The sequence below is a fragment of the Phyllobates terribilis genome, unplaced genomic scaffold (genome assembly GCF_046119375.1).
Source record: "Phyllobates terribilis strain yellow unplaced genomic scaffold, ASM4611937v1 Scaffold_1__5_contigs__length_1240528914, whole genome shotgun sequence".
In the NCBI taxonomy this organism is placed as follows: domain Eukaryota; kingdom Metazoa; phylum Chordata; class Amphibia; order Anura; family Dendrobatidae; genus Phyllobates; species Phyllobates terribilis.
This window is the reverse complement of record NW_027362761.1, coordinates 484,044,949-484,069,935: the sequence shown is the minus strand read 5'-3', so window position 1 is coordinate 484,069,935 and position 24,987 is coordinate 484,044,949. Positions and strand designations below refer to the sequence as shown.

The window sequence follows — 24,987 nt, the reverse complement described above, 5'->3', positions numbered from 1 at the left end:
CAGACCGGGCCTGAGGAGAGGCGCAGGACTGAAGGAAGAGGAGAGGGAGCAGGAGAAAGGCTCCAGGAACAGAAGGGATCCCAGGGGTACGGGAAGTGCTGGAGGCCACCCGTACGCCCGAATCTGCCAGACAGTGGAGGGATCGAGCCGCAGAGGGGACCGGCCCCTAAACTAGTGGAGAACTACAAGGCTCAGCTAGGAAACGGAGGCTGCTGTACTTGCAAGGTGCAGTGGCCACAACCACAATTATATTGCCAAGAAGGTGACCACAGAGGGTCCAGGGGACTGCAGGTCGCCCGACAAGACCCGAAGCTACCGGATTGGGACACTGATTGTGAGGCGCAGGGCAGGAGGGCGAGAGCCAGCGCAGGAAGACTGAGGAAGGCACATAGAAAGGGGTCCTGTCAGGCACTCACTCTTGAACTACCTGAGGGATTGCTGAACCCCTGCCTGGTGAACACAGCATGACGTGGGAGGCTGTAAGCTGGACAGTGCAACTTGAGGAACTTAACAACTCTGAGTAAACTCAGAAGACTGCACCCCACTGTCTCTGTGATTATTGTCTGCACCATCACCCCCTGCACTACAACGCTCAGCATCACCTATAACATCTACACTGCCCTGGAGCTAAGCTCTATCTGTGGAGAGCCACACCAGCTTTGCTGCACTAACATCAGCTCCAGAGGACCTGCTCCGCAGCGGCGACTCCCTTTAGCCGCATAACACAGGTGGCGTCACGAACTTTGTACATAAATCCCCTATAAAAATCCCCTTTTGAATGACCGCCCTGGGTCACGGACCGGGTCACCGACACTGTGACATCTCCCCCAGCAACGAGCGGCCCGGCACGAGTACCCAACAGCCCAGGGGGCGCGTCAAACGCACTCAAACAGCGCTGTAGGTCCTGAACAGATGCCGGGGAAACGGCCCGGTCCTCGACAGTGAGTGGGCCCCCCTGATGATCCAGGGCCATGTCTGTGATGGCCATCAAAGACACGCCGGCACGGTTTCTGTGTGCATGCATGTCTGCGTACTGTGCGTGTGTGCACATGTTGCATACTGTGTGTGCGTGTTTGCCTACTGTGCGTGTGCGTGCATGTCTGCCTAGTGTGCGTGCGTGTGCATGTCTGCCTACTGGGCGTGCATGTGCAAGTCTGCATACTGTGCGTGTGCGTGCATGTCTGCCTACTGTGCGTGTGCATGTTTGCATATGTGAAGGATGAGGGGACAGCCTTGGCCCCGTGCTGTATATCTATATTTCTCCGCCGTATCTGTGCATCATGAATCATGGTATGTGTTAAAAGAGCCTACTGAGACACTTTCGCCCGGGGCCCACGAAAACCTGGAGCCGGCCCTGCACCCACCTATCCCGAAAGAGTCTATCCATGTGTATGGCATGGCAGCCTCCAAGGACCCCGGGGTTTCATAAACTGCCAAGCAGTTCAACCTTTCTGAAAGGCCCTGACAAAATTGGCTTCTAATAGTTGAGTCATTCCATCTGGAATCTGTTGCCCATCTATGGAATTTGGAACTATAAGTCTCCACTGACCAATTCCCTTGCTGAAGGCGACGCAGCCTGGATTCAGCCAAGGACACTCATTCAAGATCATCATAGATAAGGGCCATTCTTCAACTGATCTGAGGCAAGCAGAGCCCTGTGGCAAAGACAAAGGCCCAGGATTGAGGATCTCCTTGCAACAGTGAGATCCCAATCCCCACTAGCTGCTCCTCATCTCCAGAGGAGGAGGTTCGAAGCTTAAAATACAACTTACAAGCTTCTTTAAATACAAAAAACTTGTCTCTACCTCCTGAAAACCTGTCCGGGAGGGCAATTTTGGGTTCAAGCTGGACCGGCCTACCTGCAGAGTCCCCAACATTAAGAGTCTGTGGCCGCTGCAGTTGCGGCTGAACCTCTAATCGAAAGTCAGTCACCTCCGATGACGAACTCCAAAGCTGCTCTGCCAGCACCAAAACGGGATCCATAATAACCCGGAAAAAAAAAAAACACACAAAAAAGAAAAAAAGTATTTTTTTTTCTTTAAATTGCTGAAGATAATGTCATGCTAGGTATGGGAAGAACCCAGTGTACGACGATGAGAAAGGGGGGGGGGGGCCCAGCAGCTACGGAAAGGGGGAGTCGAGACCCCTAAGCAGATCTAACAACACCCTGACTCCCCCATCATCCCTAAATAGGTTCCGCACCTATTGCGGAGAAGGTTACCTTAGCCCTAGCTGACCCCAGAGCTAGGGCCTAGGTAGGGAGGGGGAGAGGTGAGCACTAGTCAACCTTACTGCAACAAAAGACAAACAAGGGAAGCATACAAGGGGATACACTTAGCTTTGAGAAGACACCAGAGAGATGATGACTACAATCTACAAAGGAACTCCAAGGAGAATCTAGCCGGCTGCTAGAATTCCAGACCTGAATAGAGGAATAACTTATCAGCAGCAATTCTCTGGAGAAACGGAGTGTATGTAAAGATCCAGCAAGGGTGTGTCAATTATCAGAAGAAGGTGGAGATCACCGCTGGGTCCTAGAGAGGAAGGGATGATGAAAGGATCAAGAAAGTGTCTGCAAGGCCAAGCGCAGCGACCTTCTATAGCCGGATCCAGAATGACTGTCTGTCAAACCTGACACAGCCGTGACAACGAGCCCCAATATAGATCCAGGGATCAACACTGTTGTGGAGCCTGTGACAGCGAAGACTCCAGGAAAAATGGATACCTTGTTTTTACTAGTTCAGGACATGACAGGGAGTAACAACCCAATTGTATCAGTTCTTCTGGGAGTTTTCCTCTAGGACTCGGTCTGAGGCTTTATTCGCACATCAGTATTTTTGATCAGAATTTGTATGCCAAAACCATGAGTGTCTCCAAAACACAGAACAGCAGTCAATCTTTCAATTACAGTTTTTCAGTGTTAGCTCCACTCTTGGTTTTGGCATACAAACACTGATGAAAAATACTGACCAAATAATGATGAGTGAATGATCCATTGAAACGGTATTTCTCCAAAATATTTTATGTTATTTCTAGAATAGACATTTGTCCTTGTAATTAAATTACATGCATAAATCAGGGACCTCTTTATAAGTAAGAAAACTATAAAAGCCCCCTTTATTTATAGCAGTAACTTCTAGTGATCTTCTGCTGACCTCTAGATCTCTGAGCAATTACTGTTTATGAGCGGCCTTAAAGGCTCATTTTCACAAGGTTTACACAGCAAACACTGGACAGACATCAAAGATCAGAATAGAATTCTTATTTGTTTTATGCTCATAAAACTTTGTACGTTTGTATAATAAAGAGTGTAGAGCTTATTATAAGCTTTGCAACAGGTTTTTAGAGACATGGTTTGGGAACATTAACATATGGTATAAATATACCTAATTTATACGAATCGGACTTTTCAGTATTGAATATTTGTTGCCACTATTAAAGCAGATCTGGCACCAGATTGCACAATACAAATTGCATACATTATTAAATAGATCTTAAACCTGATGAAACTGGTATACTTACTCAGAAAATCATGTGAAAAGGCTGTATAATCCCGATACTAAGATGAGCATTTTACGAGTCCTACTATAAAATAATATATTATTTAAACTTTGCCTGCCTGGGCTGACTGACAGCTGCAGCTTGCACTAAGCAGAGTTAGATCTTAGCATTTTGGAGCTTGGTCTCACTGTGTGTCTGAACTGACAGCTCTCCTATGCAGCTATGTGGGAGGCGTGCAGGGGACTGAAACTGGCAGGATCTATCAAACCAGCCAGCTCCAGAGCGACGCCAGCAGGCTGAAAAGCATAGAGCCTGCTTGTGCCGCGACTCCTTGCCTAGGTAACTGGTCACTCTGAAGCTGCAGGGTGGCCAGTAACCGTGGAAACAAGCTGTACATTATAGGATTAAATATCCCTCCAATTTTGAGAAGCGATAAATTGCAAATGTATTTGTTTTTACAAGCACTTTGCAATTTTACCCATTTTTAAACTTGAGACAACCATTTTAAGTGGTAAGCTGACCATCTCTAAACTATTTATATTGCAGCTAATCATGTTAGCGAGGACCTGTCACTGGCTCAATTTTCCTCTTATTTTATTCCTGCTACTCCCCTTAATATTATTTTATTTTTTTTATCTGTCATGCAGTTCCAGCTATATGGATCTTTTTATTCAGTGTGCCTAATATTCTGTTTTTTATGGCCTTTACAAGGGGACGTTGCTCACAATATCTATCATCTGGGGGTATGCCTTTTGGCTGCTCTGCATTATAACCCTGTGAGCAATGTGCCCTTAAAGATCCTAAAAATTAGCACTAAAGAAAAATGCCCATATCCATTAGACCGTATGACCGATTAAAAAAAAAATAAAAAAAAACAATGTATGTGCCAATGGCCGCTATAGACAGTAAAGGGGGATGAAAGTGTGCCTGCACTGACAGTGTGTGTGCTCTCGGCTCCGGCAGTGTCAGTGTCAGTGTGTCCAGGGCTGAGGATTCAGTTCTGGCAGTGCTCCAAAGCTCTGTATAACTAATACGTACCCGCCGGTCCCGGATCAGAAACCGGCGAATCCCCACAGCGCACAGTGCGCGCACTGGGGGATTCATAAGTCTGCAGTCACACAGAGTGACTGCAGACTTATTGATTTGGACCGGACAACCCCTTCAAAAGGTGCACAGGGGACCCCTCATTTACATATGTAATATGTGGTGCTGTTCCTAGAAAAAAAAAATACCCTTTTTACTAATACACTATAACGAAACAATATGTATTGCCAAACTTCTTCAGACCAATTTAAAGCCTCTTAAAGTCATACATATTACATGTGCACAATTATATGATGTTGGCTGCAATATCAAGGCCCATCACAAGTGACTATAATTTGTGAAACGCAATTTTTGTTATCACGTTTCTGATCAGGGGCGCCTGTAAACACATCTGTTTATTGGTTTATCACGTCGTCTATCTGGATTAAAAAAAAAAAATGGCTGTTGGCAGCACATCTTGTGTAAACAGGGCTGGGCTGCAGACTACATGGATGTAGTATGGAGAACGAACAATTGTTTTAATTTAGATCTGCCTGTGTGAATGGACAATTAAACAAGCGCTGATTGACTTGTTATATCATCATTCAGTCTTCATTGTGGCTAGAAATATATAACATTCCACATACATTCATAAGTCGGCTTTATTTTAATAGTTTTTTTGTATTTTTTAACATCTATCTTTTACGCATTTTGTTCAATAAATAGCTGCACATGAATAAGAATGTAGAATTGTTAAAATTAATTTAAAAAAGGCACAAACATATTTTGAAAGGTGCTAAAGACACTTGATGTTCCGACATACAGGTGCATCTCACTAAATTAGAAAATCATCAAAAAGTTAATTTATTTCAGTTCTTCAATACAAAAAGTGAAACTAGTATATTATATAGAGTCATTACAGTGATCTATTTCAAGTGTTTATTTCTGTTAATGTTGATGATTATGGCTTACAGCCAATGAAAACACAAATGTCATTATCTCAGTAAATTAGAATAATTAACAAAAAACACCTGCAAAGGCTTCATAAGCGTTTAAAAATGTCCCTTAGTCTGTTTCAGTAGGCTCCACAATCATGGGGAAGACTGCTGACTTGACAGATGTCCAGAAGGCAGTCATTGACACACTCCACAAGGTCCCAGAGTTCCAATTTTCATTTGGAAATCAAGGTCCCAGAGTCTGGAGGAAGAGTGGAGAGGCCACAATCCAAGCTGCTTGAGGTCTAGTGTGAAGTTTCCACAATCAGTGATGGCTTGAGGAGCCATGTCATCTGCTGGTGTAGGTTCACTGTGTTTTATCAAGACCAAGGTCAGTGCAGCCGTCTAACAGGAAATTTTTAGAGCACTTCATGCTTCCCTCTGCCAACAAGCTTTCCGGAGATGGAAATGTCATTCTCCAGCAGGACTTGGCACCTGTTCACACTGCCAAAAGTACCAATACCTGGTTTAAAAATAACAGTATCACTGTGCTTGATTGGCAGCAAACTCGCCTGACCTTAACCCCATAGAGAATCTATGGGGTATTGTCAAGAGGAAGATGAGAGACACTAGACCCAACAATGCGGATGAGCTGAAGGCTGCTATCAAAGCAACCTGGGCTTCCATGACACCTCAGCAGTGCCACAGGCTGATCGCCTCCATGCCATGCCGCATTGATGCAGTAATTAATGCAAAAGGAACCCCGACCAAGTATTGAGTGCATTTACTGAACATACATTTCAGTAGGCCAACATTTCGGATTATAAAAACATTTTTCAAGCTGTTATAAAGTATTCTAATTTACTGAGATAATGACTTTTGTGTTTTCATTGGCTGTAAGCCAAAATCATCAACATTAACAGAAATAAATACTTGAAATAGATCACTCTATATAATATACGAGTTTGATTTTTTGTATTGAAGAACTGAAATAAATTAACTTTTTGATGATATTCTAATTTAGTGAGATGCACCTGTAGCTGAAAATAACACAACATTGAGGAATCTAATATTATGAGCAGATCCTACAGTGCGTTTGAGAGAACAGAGAAGACATTATTAAAGTTCTGACTGAAATCAAAGCTTTTAATTAATTTACTCTCCACAAGCACAGTGTCCAGATACTGGACATGAATATACACACGAGACAAGGGAGGTCAATCTGGCCGCCTTCATCCTATTGCTCATACAGTGGTGGCCAAAAGTATTGGCACCGCTGCAATTCGGTCAGATAATACTCAGCTTCTTCCTGAAAATGATTGCAATCACAAATTCTTTGGTATTATTATCTTCATTTAATTTGCCTTCAATGAAAAAACACAAAAAGAACTGTCCTAAAGCCAAATTGGAAAGAATTCCACACCAAACCTAAAAAAGGGGGTGGACAAAAGTACTGGCACCCTCAGCCTAATACTTGGTTGCACAACCTTTACCCAAAATAACTGCGAACAACCACTTCCGGTAACCATCAATGAGTTTCTTACAATGCTCTGCTGGAATTGTAAACCATTCTTCTTTGGCAAACTGCTCCAGGTCCCTGATATTTGAAGGGTGCCTTCTCCAAACTGCCATTTTGAGATCTCTCCACAGGTGTTCTATGGGATTCAGGTCTGGACTCATTGCTGGCCACCTTAGAAGTCTCCAGTGCTTTCTCTCAAACCATTTTATAGTGCTTATGGAAGTGTGTTTTGGGTCATTGTCCTGCTGGAAGACCCATGACCTCTGAGGGAGACCCAGCTTTCTCACACTGGGCCCTACATTATGCTGCAAAATTTGTTGGTAGTCTTCAGACTTCATAATGCCATGCACACGGTCAAGCAGTCCAGTGCCAGAGGCAGCAAAGCAACCCCAAAACATCAGGGAACCTCCGCCATGTTTGACTGTAGGGACCGTGTTCTTTTCTTTGAATGCCTCTTTTTTTTTCCTGTACACTATGTTGATGCTTTTTCCCAAAAAGCTCTACTTTTGTCTCATCTGACCAGAGAACATTCTTCCAAAACGTTTTAGGCTTTCTCAGGTAAGTTTTGGCAAACTCCAGCCTGGCTTTTTTATGTCTCGGGGTAAGAAGTGGGGTCTTCCTGGGTATCCTACCATACAGTCCCTTTTCATTCAGATGCCGACGGATAGTACGGTTTGACACTGTTGTACCCTCGGACTGCAGGGCAGCTCGAACTTGTTTGGGTGTTAGTCGAGGTTCTTTATCCACCATCCGCACAATCTTGCGTTGAAATCTCTCGTCAATTTTTCTTTTCCGTCCACATCTAGGGAGGTTAGCCACAGTGCCATGGGCTTTAAACTTCTTGATGACACTGCACACGGAAGACACAGGAACATTCAGGTCTTTGGAGATGGACTTGTAGCCTTGAGATTGCTCATGCTTCCTCACAATTTCGTTTCTCTAGTCCTCAGACAGTTCTCTGGTCTTCCTTCTTTTCTCCATGCTCAATGTGGTACACACAAGGACACAGGACAGAGGTTGAGTCAACTTTAATCCATGTTAACTGGCTGCAAGTGTGATTTAGTTATTGCCAACACCTGTTAGGTGCCACAGGTAAGTTACAGGTGCTGTTAATTACACGAATTAGAGAAGCATCACATGATTTTTCAAACCGTGCCAATACTTTTGTCCACCCCCTTTTTTAGGTTTGGTGTGGAATTATATCCAATTTGGCTTTAGGACAATTCTTTTTGTGTTTTTTCATTGAAGACAAATTAAATGAAGATAATAATACCAAAGAATTTGTGATTGCAATCATTTTCAGGAAGAAACTGAGTATTATCTGACAGAATTGCAGGGGTGCCAATACTTTTGGCCACCACTGTATATGACACTGGACTTTAATAAGTTTATCTGATTGTTTAAAGACGCGCTCCAGTGAAAAACAAAAGCGTATACATTGTGTTGGGGTATATTAACACCTGGCAGACTGATAATTGTTTCCATTCATCTTAACAGGGTTGTTTAGGAGGAAGCAATATGGCCTTTTAGGCTATGTTCACACAAGGTGTTTTTGCTGTTTCTTGGTTTTGTTTTTTTTTGCACAGCCTATTTAGTGCCTAAAATATGCAGCGTTTTACAGTACCAGCATATTCAGCAAGATTTCTGAAATCTCATGCACATGTTGGGATTTTTTTTCAATGCGTAATTTGAGCCCTGCTGCATTTTTTGACAAGATGCAGCAAGTCAATTCTGTTAGTGTTTTTCCAATGCTTTTCACCAAAATGAATGGGTTAAAAATGCAAGTAAAAGTGCACATAAAAATATGTGTATGGTACACAGTATCTTTCTTGCCACATCTTTGACTTATGAACCTTCTTCGATAGGAAAAGACACCCATCCTCAGAAAGTGGGGTTGTCGTTTTTGCCCCTCATCAGTGCAGAGCAGGGCACTTGTTGCCTGGGTGAGAGGCTTTGACAGAGGCCTAGAGGTACTGTATTTCCTTATGCAGGCTGCCAGGTTGCGTGGGTAGTTTTTTTTAGGCTAGGGAGAATGCTCCCAGGAAGAAATCAGGCTCTCTAGTGCCACCTATCAAAGGTAGCTATTCTATAAACCAATGTCCACCTCTAAAATGATATTTATCAAACCAGTATTTCTTCCAAAAGGAAAAGGCATCCATCCATTAAATATTCTAAGTAATTTGCTCATTAAAGGGTCAACTATTGACTAATAGGACAGTTTTTACCAATAGGTGGCACTAGAGAGCCAGATTTATTCCTCCTGGAGGAGAGCGGATATGAATATATTTTCCCAGAAATAATCAGCTGGCCACCTCCACAGTACCCTTTAGACTTCAGACGTTCTGAGAACACCAATGAAGTTTTGCACTGGCTCCCAGACCCCTATACTAAGCGTGTCCCTTTAAGGCCTCATGAACCCGGAGACTCCACGGTAGCACACAGCGTTCCCAGTGAGCTTTTTGCTGCGTGACGCCACATAATGCTTTATATGACAAGGTTTTACAGACTTCTCTTTTAGAAGCTAATTTTGTAATACTCTTCAAAAAGTTTAATGGATTGATACGAGTTCTCCACGTCATGTAAAGTCCGAATAGCTGAAGCATATTAGCTCATGATTTGCCACATTGCAGACTACTGAAGGTTATTAAACGGATGTGACCTTTACAAGGATGTCGTATACGGATGTTATTAACACGTCGTGGGATTTATGTTACTTCAGATAAATGTTCATTGTGTTATCCTAGATGTCGTCTCGTACAGGGTTGGATGAAGATTCTGTAGGGTTCCTTGGGGCAATGGGTGATGTGGAGGTTTCAGGTAAAGTAGAATCTTTCTCTTCATATTTTGGTGGAGGGTCAGATGCAAAATACACATTGGAATAAGATTCATTGGAGTAACTTGGTAATGGAATGGTGTATACTGTAGATTCTTGGCCTCCATCATTTGGATATGTCCTGTAGAAAGAAAGAGAAAAAGAAAAACTGTAAAATGTATTTCCTTTACAAGACATTTAGCTCTTTTGCTAAACAAGAAAATGTATCAATATCAAAGAAATGTATTTAAAATCACCTAGGGGTTAAATGGGTTATCTCGCACTGTATCTTTAAGAGCACAACATGCTCCCCTGACTCTTGGCTTCCTGCTTGCCGGGGATGGTGCACCCCTTACAATTGACAGGTTGAACCTTGGTTGCGCCATTGGCCTAAACTATGCAGCACTGGAGGAACACAGGACTTGTAAGTGCAGCGGTACTTGCCTAGGAGACCAGCCACCTCTGATAGACTGCAAAGGTGGCCAGTAACATAGGAAGCAAGCAGTATAGAGATAAAAACATCTTTGTCCTGAAGAACAAAAAGGATTTTTAATAAGGAATAAATTGCAAAGTTGCAATTAAGAATAGGAGACAACCCTTTTAATGCAAAAGATGTACCAGGATACTGCTGCTACTTCTTATTTTGGAACAATTATCCTAGTTATCCTAATAACCAATATCATCAGAAATAGCATGTGGCCACCAATCTCTACATTCTAGATTTGACTACAGCATTTGCATTCCCTAAACCGAAGCCGATGATGTGAGATGAAAAATGGATAAGACTGATTGGGTTACACTGTGTTCCAAATTATTATGTAAATTGGATTTAAGTATCAAACATGTAATTTTTTCTTTTTCAAATAAACTCATGGATGGTGTTGTGCTTCAGGGCTCATTGGATCACTGAAATCAATCTCAAACACCTGTGATAATTAGTTTGCCAGGTGAGCCCAATTAAAAAGAAAACTACTTGAGAAGGACGTTCCACATTATTAAGTAGGCCAAAGGTTTCAAGCAATATGGGAAAGAAAAGGGATCTCTCTGGTGCCGAAAAGCATCAAATTGTCCAAGTTATTGCACTAGGTATGAAAACATTAGATATTTCGCAAAACCAGAAGCCAGATCATCATATTGTAAAGAGATTTGCACAGACTCACAGAGCATAGACAGATTTGTGCAGATGAAGGTATAATGAGGAAGGTTTCTGCCAGACAAATTTATCAGATTAAGAGCACAGCTTCGAAAATACCATTACAAAGCAGCAAACAAGTAGTTGAAGCTGCTGGTGCCTTTGGAGTACTTCAAGGTGCAGGATCCTCCAGAGGCTTGCAGTTGTACATAATCCTACTATTCGGCCACCCCTCAAAAGTGCGCACAAGCAAAAACAGTTGCAGTGGGCCCAGATATACATGAAGACTAAATTTTAAAACAGTCTTGTTTACTGATGAGTGCTGTGCAACACTGGATGGTCCAGATGGACGGAGTAGTGGATGGCCACCATGTCCCAACAAGGCTGCGATATCAGAAAGGAGGTGGTAGAGTCATGTTTTGGGCTGGAATTGTAGGGAGAGAGCTGGTAGGCCCTTTTAGGGTCCATGAAGGTGTGACAATGACCTTTGCAAAGTATATAGAGTTTCCGACTGACCACTTTCTTCCATGTTACAAAAGAACGGTGCCAACCATAGCAAAATCATATTTATGCATGACAATGCACTCTCTCATGCTGCAAAGAATACCTCTGAGTCATTGACGTCTATGGGCATAAAAAGAGAAACTTCTCCCCTGACCTCAACCCTATTGAGAAACTTTGGAGTATCCTCAAGCAAAAGATCTATGAAGGAGGGAAGCAGTTCACAGCAAAACAGTAGCTCTGGGAGGCCTTTCTGATATCCTGCAAAAAAATTCAAGGAGAAACTATCCAAAAACTCACAAGTTCAATGGATGCAAGAATTGTGAAGGTGATAAAGAAGGGGTCCTATGCTAACATGTAACTTGGCCTGTTTAGATGTTTTTGATCTAAAAACGCTTTGATTTTGGTAAATCTGACCTTTTACTGCTGCAAATTCAACAAGTGACCATTTTCAGTTCTTTGCAATCTATGAAATATTTGGAAACTCAGGCAATTCTCCCCTTGAAAAAGCACACACCAGCACGCAAAATGCGCATCGGGGGCCCTTTGGGACCACTTCCCCACCTGGTTCTATCTATTTTTTTCCCAGCACATGCCCTGGTAAGAGAGACAACCCGATAAGCCATTATTACAACTGGCCACTTGGCTTTAAGACATACAATATTATCTTGTTGGGCTTTCTTCTTACTGTGGGTTCATTACAGGCAACATCTGCTCAAGTGCCATTTATATTTTGTGAAGTTTACTCATCTCTCTTGGGGACTGTTAGCACTTTCTGTATTTGTGTGGGATGCCCCATTTCCTTGTATGTTGTCCTATTTTTAATGAATTTTTACATAATATGTACTGTCTTTTTTTCTAAATAAATTATGTGCATGTGTTTTCTAAATGTTTTGTTGTTAATTGTAATGGAGTGATTTTGAATGAGCCTTGGTGCCCCACCTGTGGTGCTATAGGCTCCAGGCTGTGTAAGGGCTATTTGAGCAAGAAGGAGAGTGATGGGCTGCTACGCCAGATGACTTGGCCTCCACAGTCACCAGCCTGAACCGAATCGAGATGGTTTGGGGTGAGCTGGACCGCAGAGTGAAGGCAAAAGGGCCAACAAGTGCTAAGCATCTCTGGGAACTCCTTCAAGATTGTTGGAAGACCATTTCCGGTGACTACCTCTTGAAGCTCATCAAGAGAATGCCAAGAGTGTGCAAAGCAGTCATCAAAACAAAAGGTGGCTACTTTGAAGAACCTAGAATATAAGACATATTTTCAGTTGTTTCACACTTTTTTGTTAAAGTATATAATTCCACATGTGTTAATTCATAGTTTTGATGCCTTCAGTGTGAATGTACAATTTTCATAGTCATGAAAATACAGAAAAATCTTTAAATGAAAAGGTGTGTCCAAACTTTTGGTCTGAACTGTATAGTGATTAGAAAAAGTCGACACTACATACCTTTGTTAAAATACCAACTTTTCAACCTTTAATGTCACCACAACTCTATTGAAAAAAACAACTGAAATCCTTTCGGGTGGAAAAAGGAAAAGAAAGAACTAAAATAATGTGGTCGCATAAATATGCACAGACTTAAACTAATACTTTGTTTAAGTAACTTTTGAATCAATCAGTATCATCAAGGCACATCTAGAATTGCCAATCTTTTCCCACTTTTACTTGCAGCAGTGCTCCAAATCTGTCAGATTGCAAAGACATCTCCTATGTACAGAGCCCTCTTCAGGTCAACCCACATATTTTCAATTGGATTCAGGTCTGGGCTATTCCAAATTTTGATCTTCCTCTGGCCAAGCCATAATTCTGTTGATTTGGAACTATGCTTAGGGGAATTCTCGTTCTTAAAGGTGAAATTTCTCTTCATCTTCAGCTTTTTAGCAGAGGCCTGAAGGTTTTGTTGCAAAATTGACTGATATTTGGAACTGTTCATATTAACTTCACCTTGACCAAAGCTCCAGTTGCATCAGCCCAAAGCATAATGCCTCCACCATGCTTCACTGTGGGAATGATGTTCTTTTGGGTAATGTGCAGTGTTAGCTTTGCACCAAACATACCTTTTGAAATAAGGGCCAAAAAGAACAGCCTTGGTCTCATGAGACCAGAACACATTTTCCACATGCTTTTGGCAGACTGGATGTAGGTTTTGGTAAAACATAGCCAGGTTTGGATGTTTTTCTTTGGAAGAAAAGATTTCCGTCTTGCATCTGCCAGAAATATGAATAGGGGAGATTGTTGTCACATGCAGTACACAATCAGTACTTGCCAATAATTCCTGCAACACCTTTAATATTGCTGCAGGCCTCTTGGCAGCCTACTGGACCAATTTTCTTCTTGTCTTTTCATCAATTTGTGAGCAACATCCAGTTCTAGGTAATGTCACTGTTGAGCCAAATTTAAGCCACTTCATGATGACTGTATTCAGAGTGTTCCATGGCATATCTAATGTCTTGGATAATGTTTTGCACCCTTCTCCTGATTAATAACTTTCATCAATGAGATCCTTTGCTCTTTTGTAAGCTGTTTACTGACCATGGCTTTTGCTGTAAAATGCAATTAAGAAAATATCTGGAAAATCCTACTATATGGGCATGATCATAATCACTGTAATTGATGGCAACTGTGCACCATTATTCAACATGTGTTTAATGTGATTATGTGGCTGTGTTTAGAATTAGCCAATTATAAGAGGGCGTTCATACTTGTGCAACAGCATTATTTTAGTTTTGTTCTTTTTATTTCCCTTCTCAAAAATAAAATCTGTTTTTCTCAATGGATATGCAGATTATGAGTGACATTAAAGCTGGAAACAGTTCTTAAATGATTCTTGTTGGTATGATTTTTTAATGTGACAAAAAACTGACATTTTAAAAGTGGTGTTTAGACTTTGTATATTCACTATATAAAGCCACTGTAGACACTACATAGTACCACTTCTCTTATCCTGTATATATGGGCAGCGCACACTATCACTTCTGTTATTCCAAATATATGCATACACCATATTTTTTGGACTATAAGGCGCAAAAAATGTGGTCATGATGCACTGTTATGGGGGAGGGGGTCTGCTGCTGACATTGGTATTGGGGTAATGTCCCCCAATTCTGTTAATATCCTCCATCCTGGGATGTATGGCCCTCATCCCCATCCTGGTATACGTGGCCCTCATCCCCCATCCTGGCACCCCCTGATCCCCCATCCTGGCATGCATGGCACCCCTTGATCCCCCATCCTGGCATGCATGGCACCCCTTGATCCCCCATCCTGGCATGCATGGCACCCCTTGATCCCCCATCCTGGCACGCATGGCACCCCTTGATCCTGGTACGCATGGCACCCCTTGATCCTGGTACGCATGGCACCCCTTGATCCTGGTACGCATGGCACCCCTTGATCCTGGTACGCATGGCACCCCTTGATCCTGGTACGCATGGCACCCCTTGATCCCCCATCCTGGCATGCATGGCACCCCTTGATTCTGGTATGCATGGTACCCTTGACCCTCCATCCTGGTATGCATGGCACCCCTCCATCCTGGTATGCATGGCACCTTCTGATCCCCATCATGCTGCCCACAAAAAATAAACAATCCTACTCACCTCCTCTCTCCTGCAGACACGCTCACTGTGTGAGTTGCGCATGGCGTGGGGAGCAGTGACCATTCACTCTCTTCAATAGTGCGCACACTGTAGCCGAAACTCAGCTCCTGCTGCGCTCGGCGGTCAGTGTGCCTGCTATGAAAGACCATGATTATTCACTACAACCCATGGGAGTGGGTTGTAGCGAATATTCATGGACTTTAATAGCGGGCACACAGACCGCCGACCGCAGCAGGAGCCTCGCTATTAAGGAAAATTAATATTCATTGCTCTCCACGCCCATGTGCGCGGGGAGCAGGGAATATTAATTTTCTTTAGCAGCGGACACAGTGTAGGCTGCAGCAGGCGGCAGCTGCCTCCTTTGCCACGCTCCTCCGCCACTACCGCCCCCCCCAGCGCCCCACCACCAACAGCCACAGAACATATGTTCAGACTATAAGACGCACCCCCACTTTCCTCCAAAATTTGGAGGAAAAAAAGTATGTCTTATAGTCTGAAAAATAAGGTATATGTAAGAGTGGTGGACTGTACTCTGGCACTCCTACCCCTATAGAAAACAATTGAGTTATGTGAATGATGTCACTCACATATACATATACATATACACACACACACACACACACACACACACACAGTCATATGAAAAAGTTTGGGCACCCCTATTAATCTTAAGCTTAATGTTTTATAAAAATTGGTGTTTTTGCAACAGCTATTTCAGTTTGATATATGTAATAACTGTTGGACACAGTAATGTTTCTGCCTTGAAATGAGGTTTATTGTACTAACAGAAAATGTGCAATCAGCATTCAAACAAAATTTGACAGGTGCATAAGTATGGGCACCTCACCAGAAAAATGACATTAATATTTAGTAGATCCTCCTTTTGCAAAAATAACAGCCTCTAGTCGCTTCCTGTAGCTTTTAATGATTTCCTGGATGAAGGTATTTTTGACCATTCCTCTTTACAAAACAATTCCAGTTCAGTTAAGTTTGATGGTCGCCCAGCATGGACAGCCCTCTTCAAATGATCCCACAGATGTTCAATGATATTCAGGTCTGGGGACTGGGATGGCCATTCCAGAACATTGTAATTGTTCCTCTGCATGAATGCCTGAGTAGATTTGGAGCGGTGTTTTGGATCATTGTCTTGCTGAAAGATCCATCCCCTGCATAACTTCAACTTTATCACTGATTCTTGAACATTATTGTCAAGAATCTGCTGATACTGAGTGGAATTCATGCGTCCCTCAACTTTAACAAGATTCCCGGTGCCGTCATTGGCCACACAGCCCCAAAGCATGATGGAACCTCCACCAAATTTTACTGTGGGTAGCAAGTGTTTTTCTTGGAATGCTGTGTTTTTTTGTCGCCATGCATAACTCCTTTTTGTATGACCAAACAACTCAATCTTGGTTTCATCAGTCCACAGGACCTTCTTCCAAAAAGAAATTGGCTTCTCCAAATGTGCTTTTGCATACCTCAGCCGACTCTGTTTGTGGCGTGCTTGCAGAAATGGCTTCTTTCGCATCACTCTCCCATACAGCTTCTCCTTGTGCAAAGTGCGTTGTATAGTTGACCGATGCACAGTGACACCATCTGCAGCAAGTTGATGCTGCAGCTCTCTGGAGGTGGTCTGAGGATTGTCCTTGACTGATCTCACCATCATTCTTCTCTGCCTTTCTGATGTTTTTCTTGGCCTGCCACTTCTGACCTTAACAAGAACTGTCCCTGTGTTCTTCCATTTCCTTACTATGTTCCTCACAGTGGAAACTGACAGGTTAAATCTCTGAGACAGCTTTTTGTATCCTTCCCCTGAACAACTATGTTGAATAATCTTTGTTTTCAGATCATTTGACAGTTGTTTTGAGGAGCCCATGATGCCACTCTTCAGAGGAGATTCAAACAGGAGAACAACTTGCAAGTGGCCACGTTAAGTAGCTTTTCTCATGATTGCATACACCTGGCTATGAAGTTCAAAGCTCAATGAGGTTACAAAACCAAAAAAAGTGCTTTAGTAAGTCAGTAAAAAGTAGGTAGGAGTATTTAAAACAAGAAAATGATAAGGGTGCCCATACTTATGCACCTGTCAAATTTTGTTTGAATGCAGATTGCACATTTTCTGTTTGTACAATAAACCTCATTTCAAGGCAGAAACATTACTGTGTCCAACAGTTATTACATATATCAAACTGAAATAGCTGTTGCAAAAACACCAATTTTTATAAAACATTAAGCTTAAGATTAATAGGGGTGCCCAAACTTTTTCATATAACTGTATATGCAAATTGCTTCTTCAGAGAAAAAGAGGACTTGGACTCTATAGCGCCACCTATTGGAAGCAGCAATCCTACAAGTCACAATCAACCCTTTAATGAGTCGTGCAATATGACTTAGGATAAAAGGCAAATCAGAATCTCAATGTGCAAACACGGTGTTTCGGGCTGTTGGCCCTCGTCAGTGCGAAGTACGAGAACTGATTGGGCTGCATGAGAGGCTCTGGACTGAGGTCTAAGGAGTAATGTTTCTCCTTGTGGAGTGGTAAGGAGGTTTATTGAAAGTACAATTCTCCTCTAGGAAATTAAATATTCAAATTGCCTATTCAGAGAAGAATGAAATATATATATATATATATATATATATATATATATATATATATATATATATATATATATATATATATATATATATATATATATATATATATATATATATATATATATATATATATATATATATCCCGGCAGATTTTTTGCTTTCTTTGCCTTGTTTCAGAGAATATGATTGATAAAAAAAAAAAAAAAACTTTTCCTCCACTCATGGTTATTGGTAGGGTGAAGCCATTTATTGTCAAGCTACTTTTTCTCTTTTTAAATTTTAATGACATCCCTCATGTCCCCTCTAACATCAATGACAGCTTGAAGTCTTTTGTGGGAGCTGTGGATGAGGTTCTTTATTTTCTCAGATGGTAAAGCTGCCCATGCTTCTTGGCAAAAAGCCTCCAGTTCCTGTAAATTCCTGGGCTGTCTAGCATGAACTGCGCACTTGAGATCTCCCCAGAGTGGCTCAATGATATTGAGGTTAGGAGACTGAGATGGCCACTCCAGAACCTTCACTTTGTTCTGCTGTAGCCAATGACCGGTCGACTTGGCCTTGTGTTTTGGATCGTTGTCATGTTGGAACGTCCAAATACGTCCCATGCGCAGCTTCTGGGCTGATGAGTGCAAATTTGCCTCCAGTATTTGCTGATAGCATACTGCATTCATCTTTCCTTCAACTTTTACCAAGTTTCCTGTGCCTTTGTAGCTCACACATGCCAAAAAAATCAGCGATCCACCTTTTTGCATTACAGTAGGAATGGTGTTCCTTTCATCATAGGCCTTGTTGAACTCTCTTCAAATGTAACATTTATGGTTGTGGAAAAAAAGTTCAAATTTGGTCTCATCACTCCAAATTACCTTGTTCCAGAAGTTTTGAGGCTTGTCTCTGTACTGTTTGGCGTATTGTAGGCGAGATACTTTGTGGCATTTGCGCAGTAATGGTTTTCTTCTGGCGACTCGACCATGCAGTCCATTTTTCTTCAAGCGCCTCCTTATCTTGAAACAGCCACACTGCTAGTTTTCAGAGAGTCCTGAATTTCAGCTGATGCTATTTGTGTTATTCTTTGCATCCCGAACAATTTTCCTGGCAGTTGTAGCCGAAATACTTGTTGGTCTACCTGACCGTGGTTTAGTTTTTACAGAGCCCCAGATTTTCCATTTGTTAATCACAGTTTGAACGCTGCTGACTGGCATTATCAATTCCTTGGATATCTTTTTGTATCCCTTTCCTGTGTTATACACTTCAACTACCTTTTCCCGTAGATCCGTTGAAAATGCTTTTGCTTTCCCCATGACTCACAATCCAGAAACGTCAGTGGCTGGATGAAAGATGCAAGAGTCTGTCTGGATCCCAGAAACTCACTCAGCTTTTATGCACACACACTGATTACAAGCAAACAGGTCACATGTGAGGATGTTACCTTTAGTAGCCATTCAAACCCATTTGTGTCAAATTCTGTGCATGTTATCAGGCCAAAATCAACAGGGTATGTGAACTTTTGATCAGGGTCATTTGGATGTTTTTGGTTGTCATTAAGATTTAAAAAGAGAAAACACAGAAGTTTGACAATAAATGGATTCACCCAACCAATAACCATGAGTTGTTTTTTTTTATCAATCATATTCTATGAAACAAGACCAAGAAAGCAAAAATTTTGCTGGGGTATGTAAACTTTTGAGTAACGTTTAAGATAAGTATAATCCAGTTAATGTATGTAAATGTAATGTATAATGTTTGTGAAGGAGACTAGCCCATAGTGGGAGGGGAAAGCCCCAGTAAAAGGGGACTGCTTCCTGTTAGATGGGCAGATAGGGAAGTACAGTAATCAAGGTCAAGTTCAAGTCTCAGTTGGCAAACATCCATCGTTCGGGGCAGTGGGAGGTCTTACTGGAAGCCCTTACGGACATTCCTGCAACATCTGGAACTCAAGTTACAATGAAGAGTGTCATATCCTCGGGCATACAGGAGACGATGGACATGGAACCGAAAGAAGAGAAGGTAACGGATCTCGGGTGCACTGCATGACTGGACAGGAAATCCCTGGGGCTGACAGGAACAGTAAATATAGGAATCGTCCAGGCGGAATAGATAGTAATGCTGAAGATGCACTGTATTAAGGGAACAGGAAATTTTAAGTGTTCTGCCCAATTCTGCATGTTACAAACAGATGAACTTGAACTGTCCAGTAAACTTTTGCTTGTTAAAGGAGTTTTCCCCACGAACAAAAGTTCATTTTAAAAATTGTCTGTGTCTGACCGTGTACAGAACATACCACAGCTCCTGGGAGGGGAGGAAGAAAAAGACTATACAGATATTACAGCAGGGAATCGCAGAGGATTCATTTTGTGAGGTAAAATATTGTTTGAAAACAGGAAGTGAAATGTTTTACCTCACAAAATGAATCATCTGTGACCCCCTGCTGTAATGTCTGTATACTCTCTAGCTTCCTCCCCTGCCCAGGAGCTGTGGTATGTTCCGTACAGGGTCAGACACAAACAATTTTTAAAATGAACTTTTGTTTGTGGGAAAATCCCTTTAAAACAAACTGCGTGTCCCCCGAGTTATGTGTACCGGCTTCTGAGGATGAAGGCCTGGAGAAAGCGGAGGCCTGGGGCCTACAAGTGAGTGTGATGCACCCCACACCCAAGTAGCATAGTGGGAATGGTACATGATTTTCCTGTAAAGTGCCAGGGCATTATGGAGCAGCAGCTCAACCATGGCTACCGCCCTTGTTCACTTTACATCTATTATATACAGTATATGCATATACAATGCAGTACCACTTATCCCATCCTGTCTGGTATCTGTATTTATTCTGGGGTCTAATCTATTATTCAGTGGCCTTATTTATTTTGGTAACTGTATTTATTTTAAGTTCAGAGTCTGTATTTATACTGAGTATTGGTCTGGGGTCTATTTTCATATTGGTGTGAGATAAGGTACTCGTGTTCACTACTTGTAATTAATGTAGCAGTGGGGAACATGTCCTATATACAGTGCATTGTGAAAGTATTTGGCCCCCTTGAACTTTTCTACCTTTTGCCACATATCTGGATTCAACCATAAAGATATAAATTTCTAAAAATTTTTGGGAAGAATCAACAACAAGTGGGACACAATCGTGAAGTGGAACGAAATTTATTGGATATTTAAAAAAAAATAAAAACTGAAAAGTGGGGTGTGCAATATTATTCGACTCCCTTGAGTTAATACTTTTTAGCGCCACCTTTTGCTGCGATTACAGCTGCAAATCGCTTGGGGTATGTCTCTATCAGTTTTGCACATCGAGAGGCTGAAGTTCTTGCCCATTCTTCCTTGCAAAACAGCTCGAGCTCATTGAGGTTGGATGGAGGGCGTTTGTGAACAGCAGTTTTCAGCTCTTTCCACAGATTCTCGATTGGATTCAGGTCTGGACTTAGAATGGCCAAGTCAAACACCTGGATACATTTATTTTTGAACCATTCCATTGTAGATTTTGCTTTATGTTTGGGATCATTGACTTGTTGGAAGATAAATCTCCGTCCCAGTCTCAGGTCTTCTGCAAACTCCAACAGTTTTTCTTCCAGAATGGTCCTGTATTTGGCTCCGTCCATCTTCCCATCAATTTTAACCATCTTCCCTGTCCCTGCTGAAGAAAAGCAGGCCCAAACCATGATGCTGCTACCACCATGTTTGACAGTGGGGATGGTGTTTTGAGGGTGACGAGCTGTGTTGCTTTTACGCCAAAAATGTCGTTTTACATTGTGGCCAAAAAGTTCGATTTTGGTTTCATCTGACCACATGTTTGGTGTGTCTCCCAGGTGGCTTGTGGCAAACTTCAAACCAGACTTTTTATGGATATCTTTGAGAAATGGCTTTCTTCTTGCCACTCTTCCATAAAGGCCTGATTTGTGCAGTGTACAACTGATTGTTGTCCTATGGACAGACTCTCCCACCTCAGCTGTAGATCTCTGCAGTTCATCCAGAGTCTTCTCCTTGTTCGAGATGAAAGTTTAGAGGGACGGACGGGTCTTGGTAGATTTGCAGTGGTCTGATACTCCTTCCATTTCAATATGATCGCTTGCACAGTGCTCCTTGAGATGTTTAAAACTTGGGAAATCTTTTTGTATCCAAATCCGGCTTTAAACTTCGCCACAACAGTATCTCGGACCTGCCTGGTGTGTTCCTTGGTCTTCATGATGCTCTCTGCACTTGAAACAGAACCCTGAGACTATCACAGCGCAGGTGCATTTATACGGAGACTTGATTACACACAGGTGGATTCTATTTATCATTACCAGCCATTTAGGACAACATTGGATCATTCAGAGATCCTCACAATTTCTGGAGTGAGTTTGCTGCACTGAAAGTAAAGGGGCCGAATAATATTGCACGCCCCACTTTTCAGTTTTTAATTTGTTAAAAGAGTTTAAAATATCCAATAAATTTCGTTCCACTTCACGATTGTGTCCCACTTGTTGATTCTTCCCAAAAAAATTAGAATTCTATATTTTTATGTTTGAAGCCAGAAATGTGGCAAAAGGTAGAAATGTTCAAGGGGGGAAATACTTTCACAATGCACTGTATATACGTTAATAAATGATGGACTTAAGGACGAGATGTGGCAGCCTTGGTGCATTTTTTTTACTGCTGCTTTTCAAAATCGTGGCGAAGCCACATAATTCTTGCAGTTACAGTACACGTGTTCCTGACTGTACATGTAACAGGTTCCAAGCACTCAGTTGCTTCCAGCCTAGCTGCAGACCAGTTACTGGGGACCAGACTAAGTAACATGCCATACCTTAAGTTAAAAATACTGTTGTAAGCAGGTGGATTATCACTTCTTGATAATGATGCCCCATCTGAACCAGCTGCTGGTGACAAAGGATCTTCAAAATAGGGAGGTGGTGGCGATGGGAAAATTATAACCGTATCACCTGTTAAAAAAATACAATTAAAAAAATAAATAAAATACACTAATATGATTAAAAATGCATCTAGGATAGGCTTATTTTGTTTTTTTGTTTTTATTTTTAGTTTATTCATTGTCAAATTCCAGGAGCCATTATTTTGTTATTATTTCACCAATATAGCCATAAAAGAGCTTGTTTTTTTTATTTTGATGACTTGCATTTGTCAGTGACACCATTTTAAAGGTACTTGTTGATTAACTTTATGCGGAGGAATAAAAAAAATCTAGAATTGTTTTAGGTTTATTTTTTTTTGCCTGTTACCATGCAGCATAAATAACAGGTTACCTGTACTCTCAGGGCAGTACGATTGTAGAGACGGCAAATTTTTTATTGCTTTTGCACAATAAAAATACTTTTCAAAATGTTTTTGGCCCCAAATTATCAAAGCTTTTACGGCAAAAAACTGCAGTGAAAAGCATTAAAAAGTTGGTGAGATTTTTGAGCAATTTGAGGCTGCACAAAAATTTAGCGTATTTTAACATTTTCGTGCCGCACAGCTCAGACAAAGTGAGTGGAGCTGGGGCATGACGGCACATGTCGACCCTTGCTTGTCATTCATGTTTTTGGCCAGAGCAAGATTTGCGGCAAGGCACAAATAGAGGCATAAGCCACTTCACACCTCACCCGATTCATTAAGGGGCCTGCACCTCTAAATGAATCAGGAGTCTCACACTCTACCCCACCTTAATGCTGCCATATTCTCATAGCCACAACCATTTTGTGGAACATGCAACATTTATTTTCATCAGTTATTTAACAACTTTTTGAAAGGCAGCTTGAACATAACAGGAGCAATTCCTGGAGGAAAAGAAAAAAATATATATAGGGGTCCAGTCGCTCTGGTATTCGGTAGCATTCACACAGGCAGGCAATTTCTTGACGAAACATGACAGGTTAAAGTCTATAAGCAAAAATCAAAACAGTTATTTCTGATGATACATGCTCACCCTTTTAGAGTACAGTCCACACATAGCCAGTCTCTAGCAGAGCAGGCCAACATGCAACAATAGGTCTTTCCACTTTCAAACCCAGACACTTTTCTCAGCTGCCTTTAAAATAAGATGCAAACCTGGATTGGAGAATGGGAATGACCAGTCCCGCCCAGCTATTCAAGTCGTTCCTAAAATCCAGACCCAAAATCTGGGCCTATAGAGCCTACTCTTCCGGATTTCACATTACCGAGGCTACGCACCCCGGTGACGGGATACACGCTATACATACATATACATATACACACAGCTCAAAAAAAATAATGGGAACACTTAAACAACAGTATATAACTCCAAGTAAATCAAACTTCTGTGAAATCAAACTGTTCACTTAGGAAGCAGCACTGATTGCCAATCAATTTCACATGCTGTTGTGCAAATGGAATAGACAATAGATGGAAATTATTGGCAATTATCAAGACACACTCAAAGAGGTGGTTCTGCAGGTGGGAACCACAGACCACATCTCAGTACCAATGCTTTCTGGCTGATGTTTTGGTCACTTTTGAATGTTGGTTGTGCTTTCACACTCGTGGTAGCATGAGATGGACTCTACAACCCACAGAAGTTGCTCAGGTAGTGCAGCTCATCCAGAATGGCACATCAATGCGAGCTATGGCAAGAAGGTTTGCCGTGTCTGTCAGCGTAGTGTCCAGAGGCTGGAGGCGCTACCAGGAGACAGGCCAGTACACCAGGAGACGTGGAGGGGGCCGTAGGAGGGCAACAACCCAGCAGCAGGACCGCTACCTCCACCTTTGTACAAGGAGGGACAGAAGGAGCACTGCCAGAGCCCTGCAAAATGACCTCCAGCAGGCCACAAATTTGCATGTGTCTGCACAAACGGTTAGAAACCGACTCCATGAGGGTGGTATGAGGGCCCGACGTCCACAGATGGGGGTTGTGCTCACAGCCCAACACCGTGCAGGACGCTTGGCATTGCCACAGAACACCAGGATTGGCAAAGTTGCCACTTCCACTGCAATTTTACCAATCACTTTAATATCTAATATTGCTACTTCTACCAGTCACTCAGCAAAAGCCACATATAATGAATGCATAAGATTAGATTACATTACATCATGAATTTGAGTTCTCATGGATATTACAATAACACAGCTTCATATATGGGATTCGGTCCCATCACGGATCGAACAAGAAGCGTTTGGGAATGGTTTTCCAGATCTTTAATGTTGGGGATTCTTAGCGGTAAAGGGGTTTTCCAAGCCAAACATACATTTTGCAGCTACTCTAGGTGAACACAGATTGCCGAATCCTGACAGTGTGAATTATGCACAATCTGCAGTCACAACGCAATTGCAAAAACATATGTTCAGTCTGGAAAACCCTTTTAAATAAGCAGTCCTCATGTGGAGCCATAATATGCTCATGTACATGAGCCGTTAGTCAAGCGATAAATCCCTATTA

At 42.0% G+C, this 24,987-nt stretch overlaps 1 protein-coding gene across 2 annotated transcripts in view; it reads right to left on the bottom strand.

Moving 5' to 3' along the window:
- Positions 1-8,544: 8,544 nt before the first annotated feature.
- The window catches only part of TMEM171 (transmembrane protein 171), a 46,821-nt gene continuing 30,378 nt past the window's right edge, over positions 8,545-24,987 (bottom strand). Inside the window, exons 3-4 of one of the 2 annotated variants that reach the window (XM_073679694.1) lie at positions 22,402-22,537; positions 8,545-9,932 (exon numbers count right to left, since the gene is read on the bottom strand). In XM_073679694.1, coding sequence (XP_073535795.1) covers positions 9,719-9,932; positions 22,402-22,537 — 350 coding nt within the window. In that variant the 3' untranslated portion in view covers positions 8,545-9,718. The remainder of the gene's footprint in view (positions 9,933-22,401; positions 22,538-24,987) is intronic. The other variant, XM_073679703.1, reaches the window with a different exon arrangement.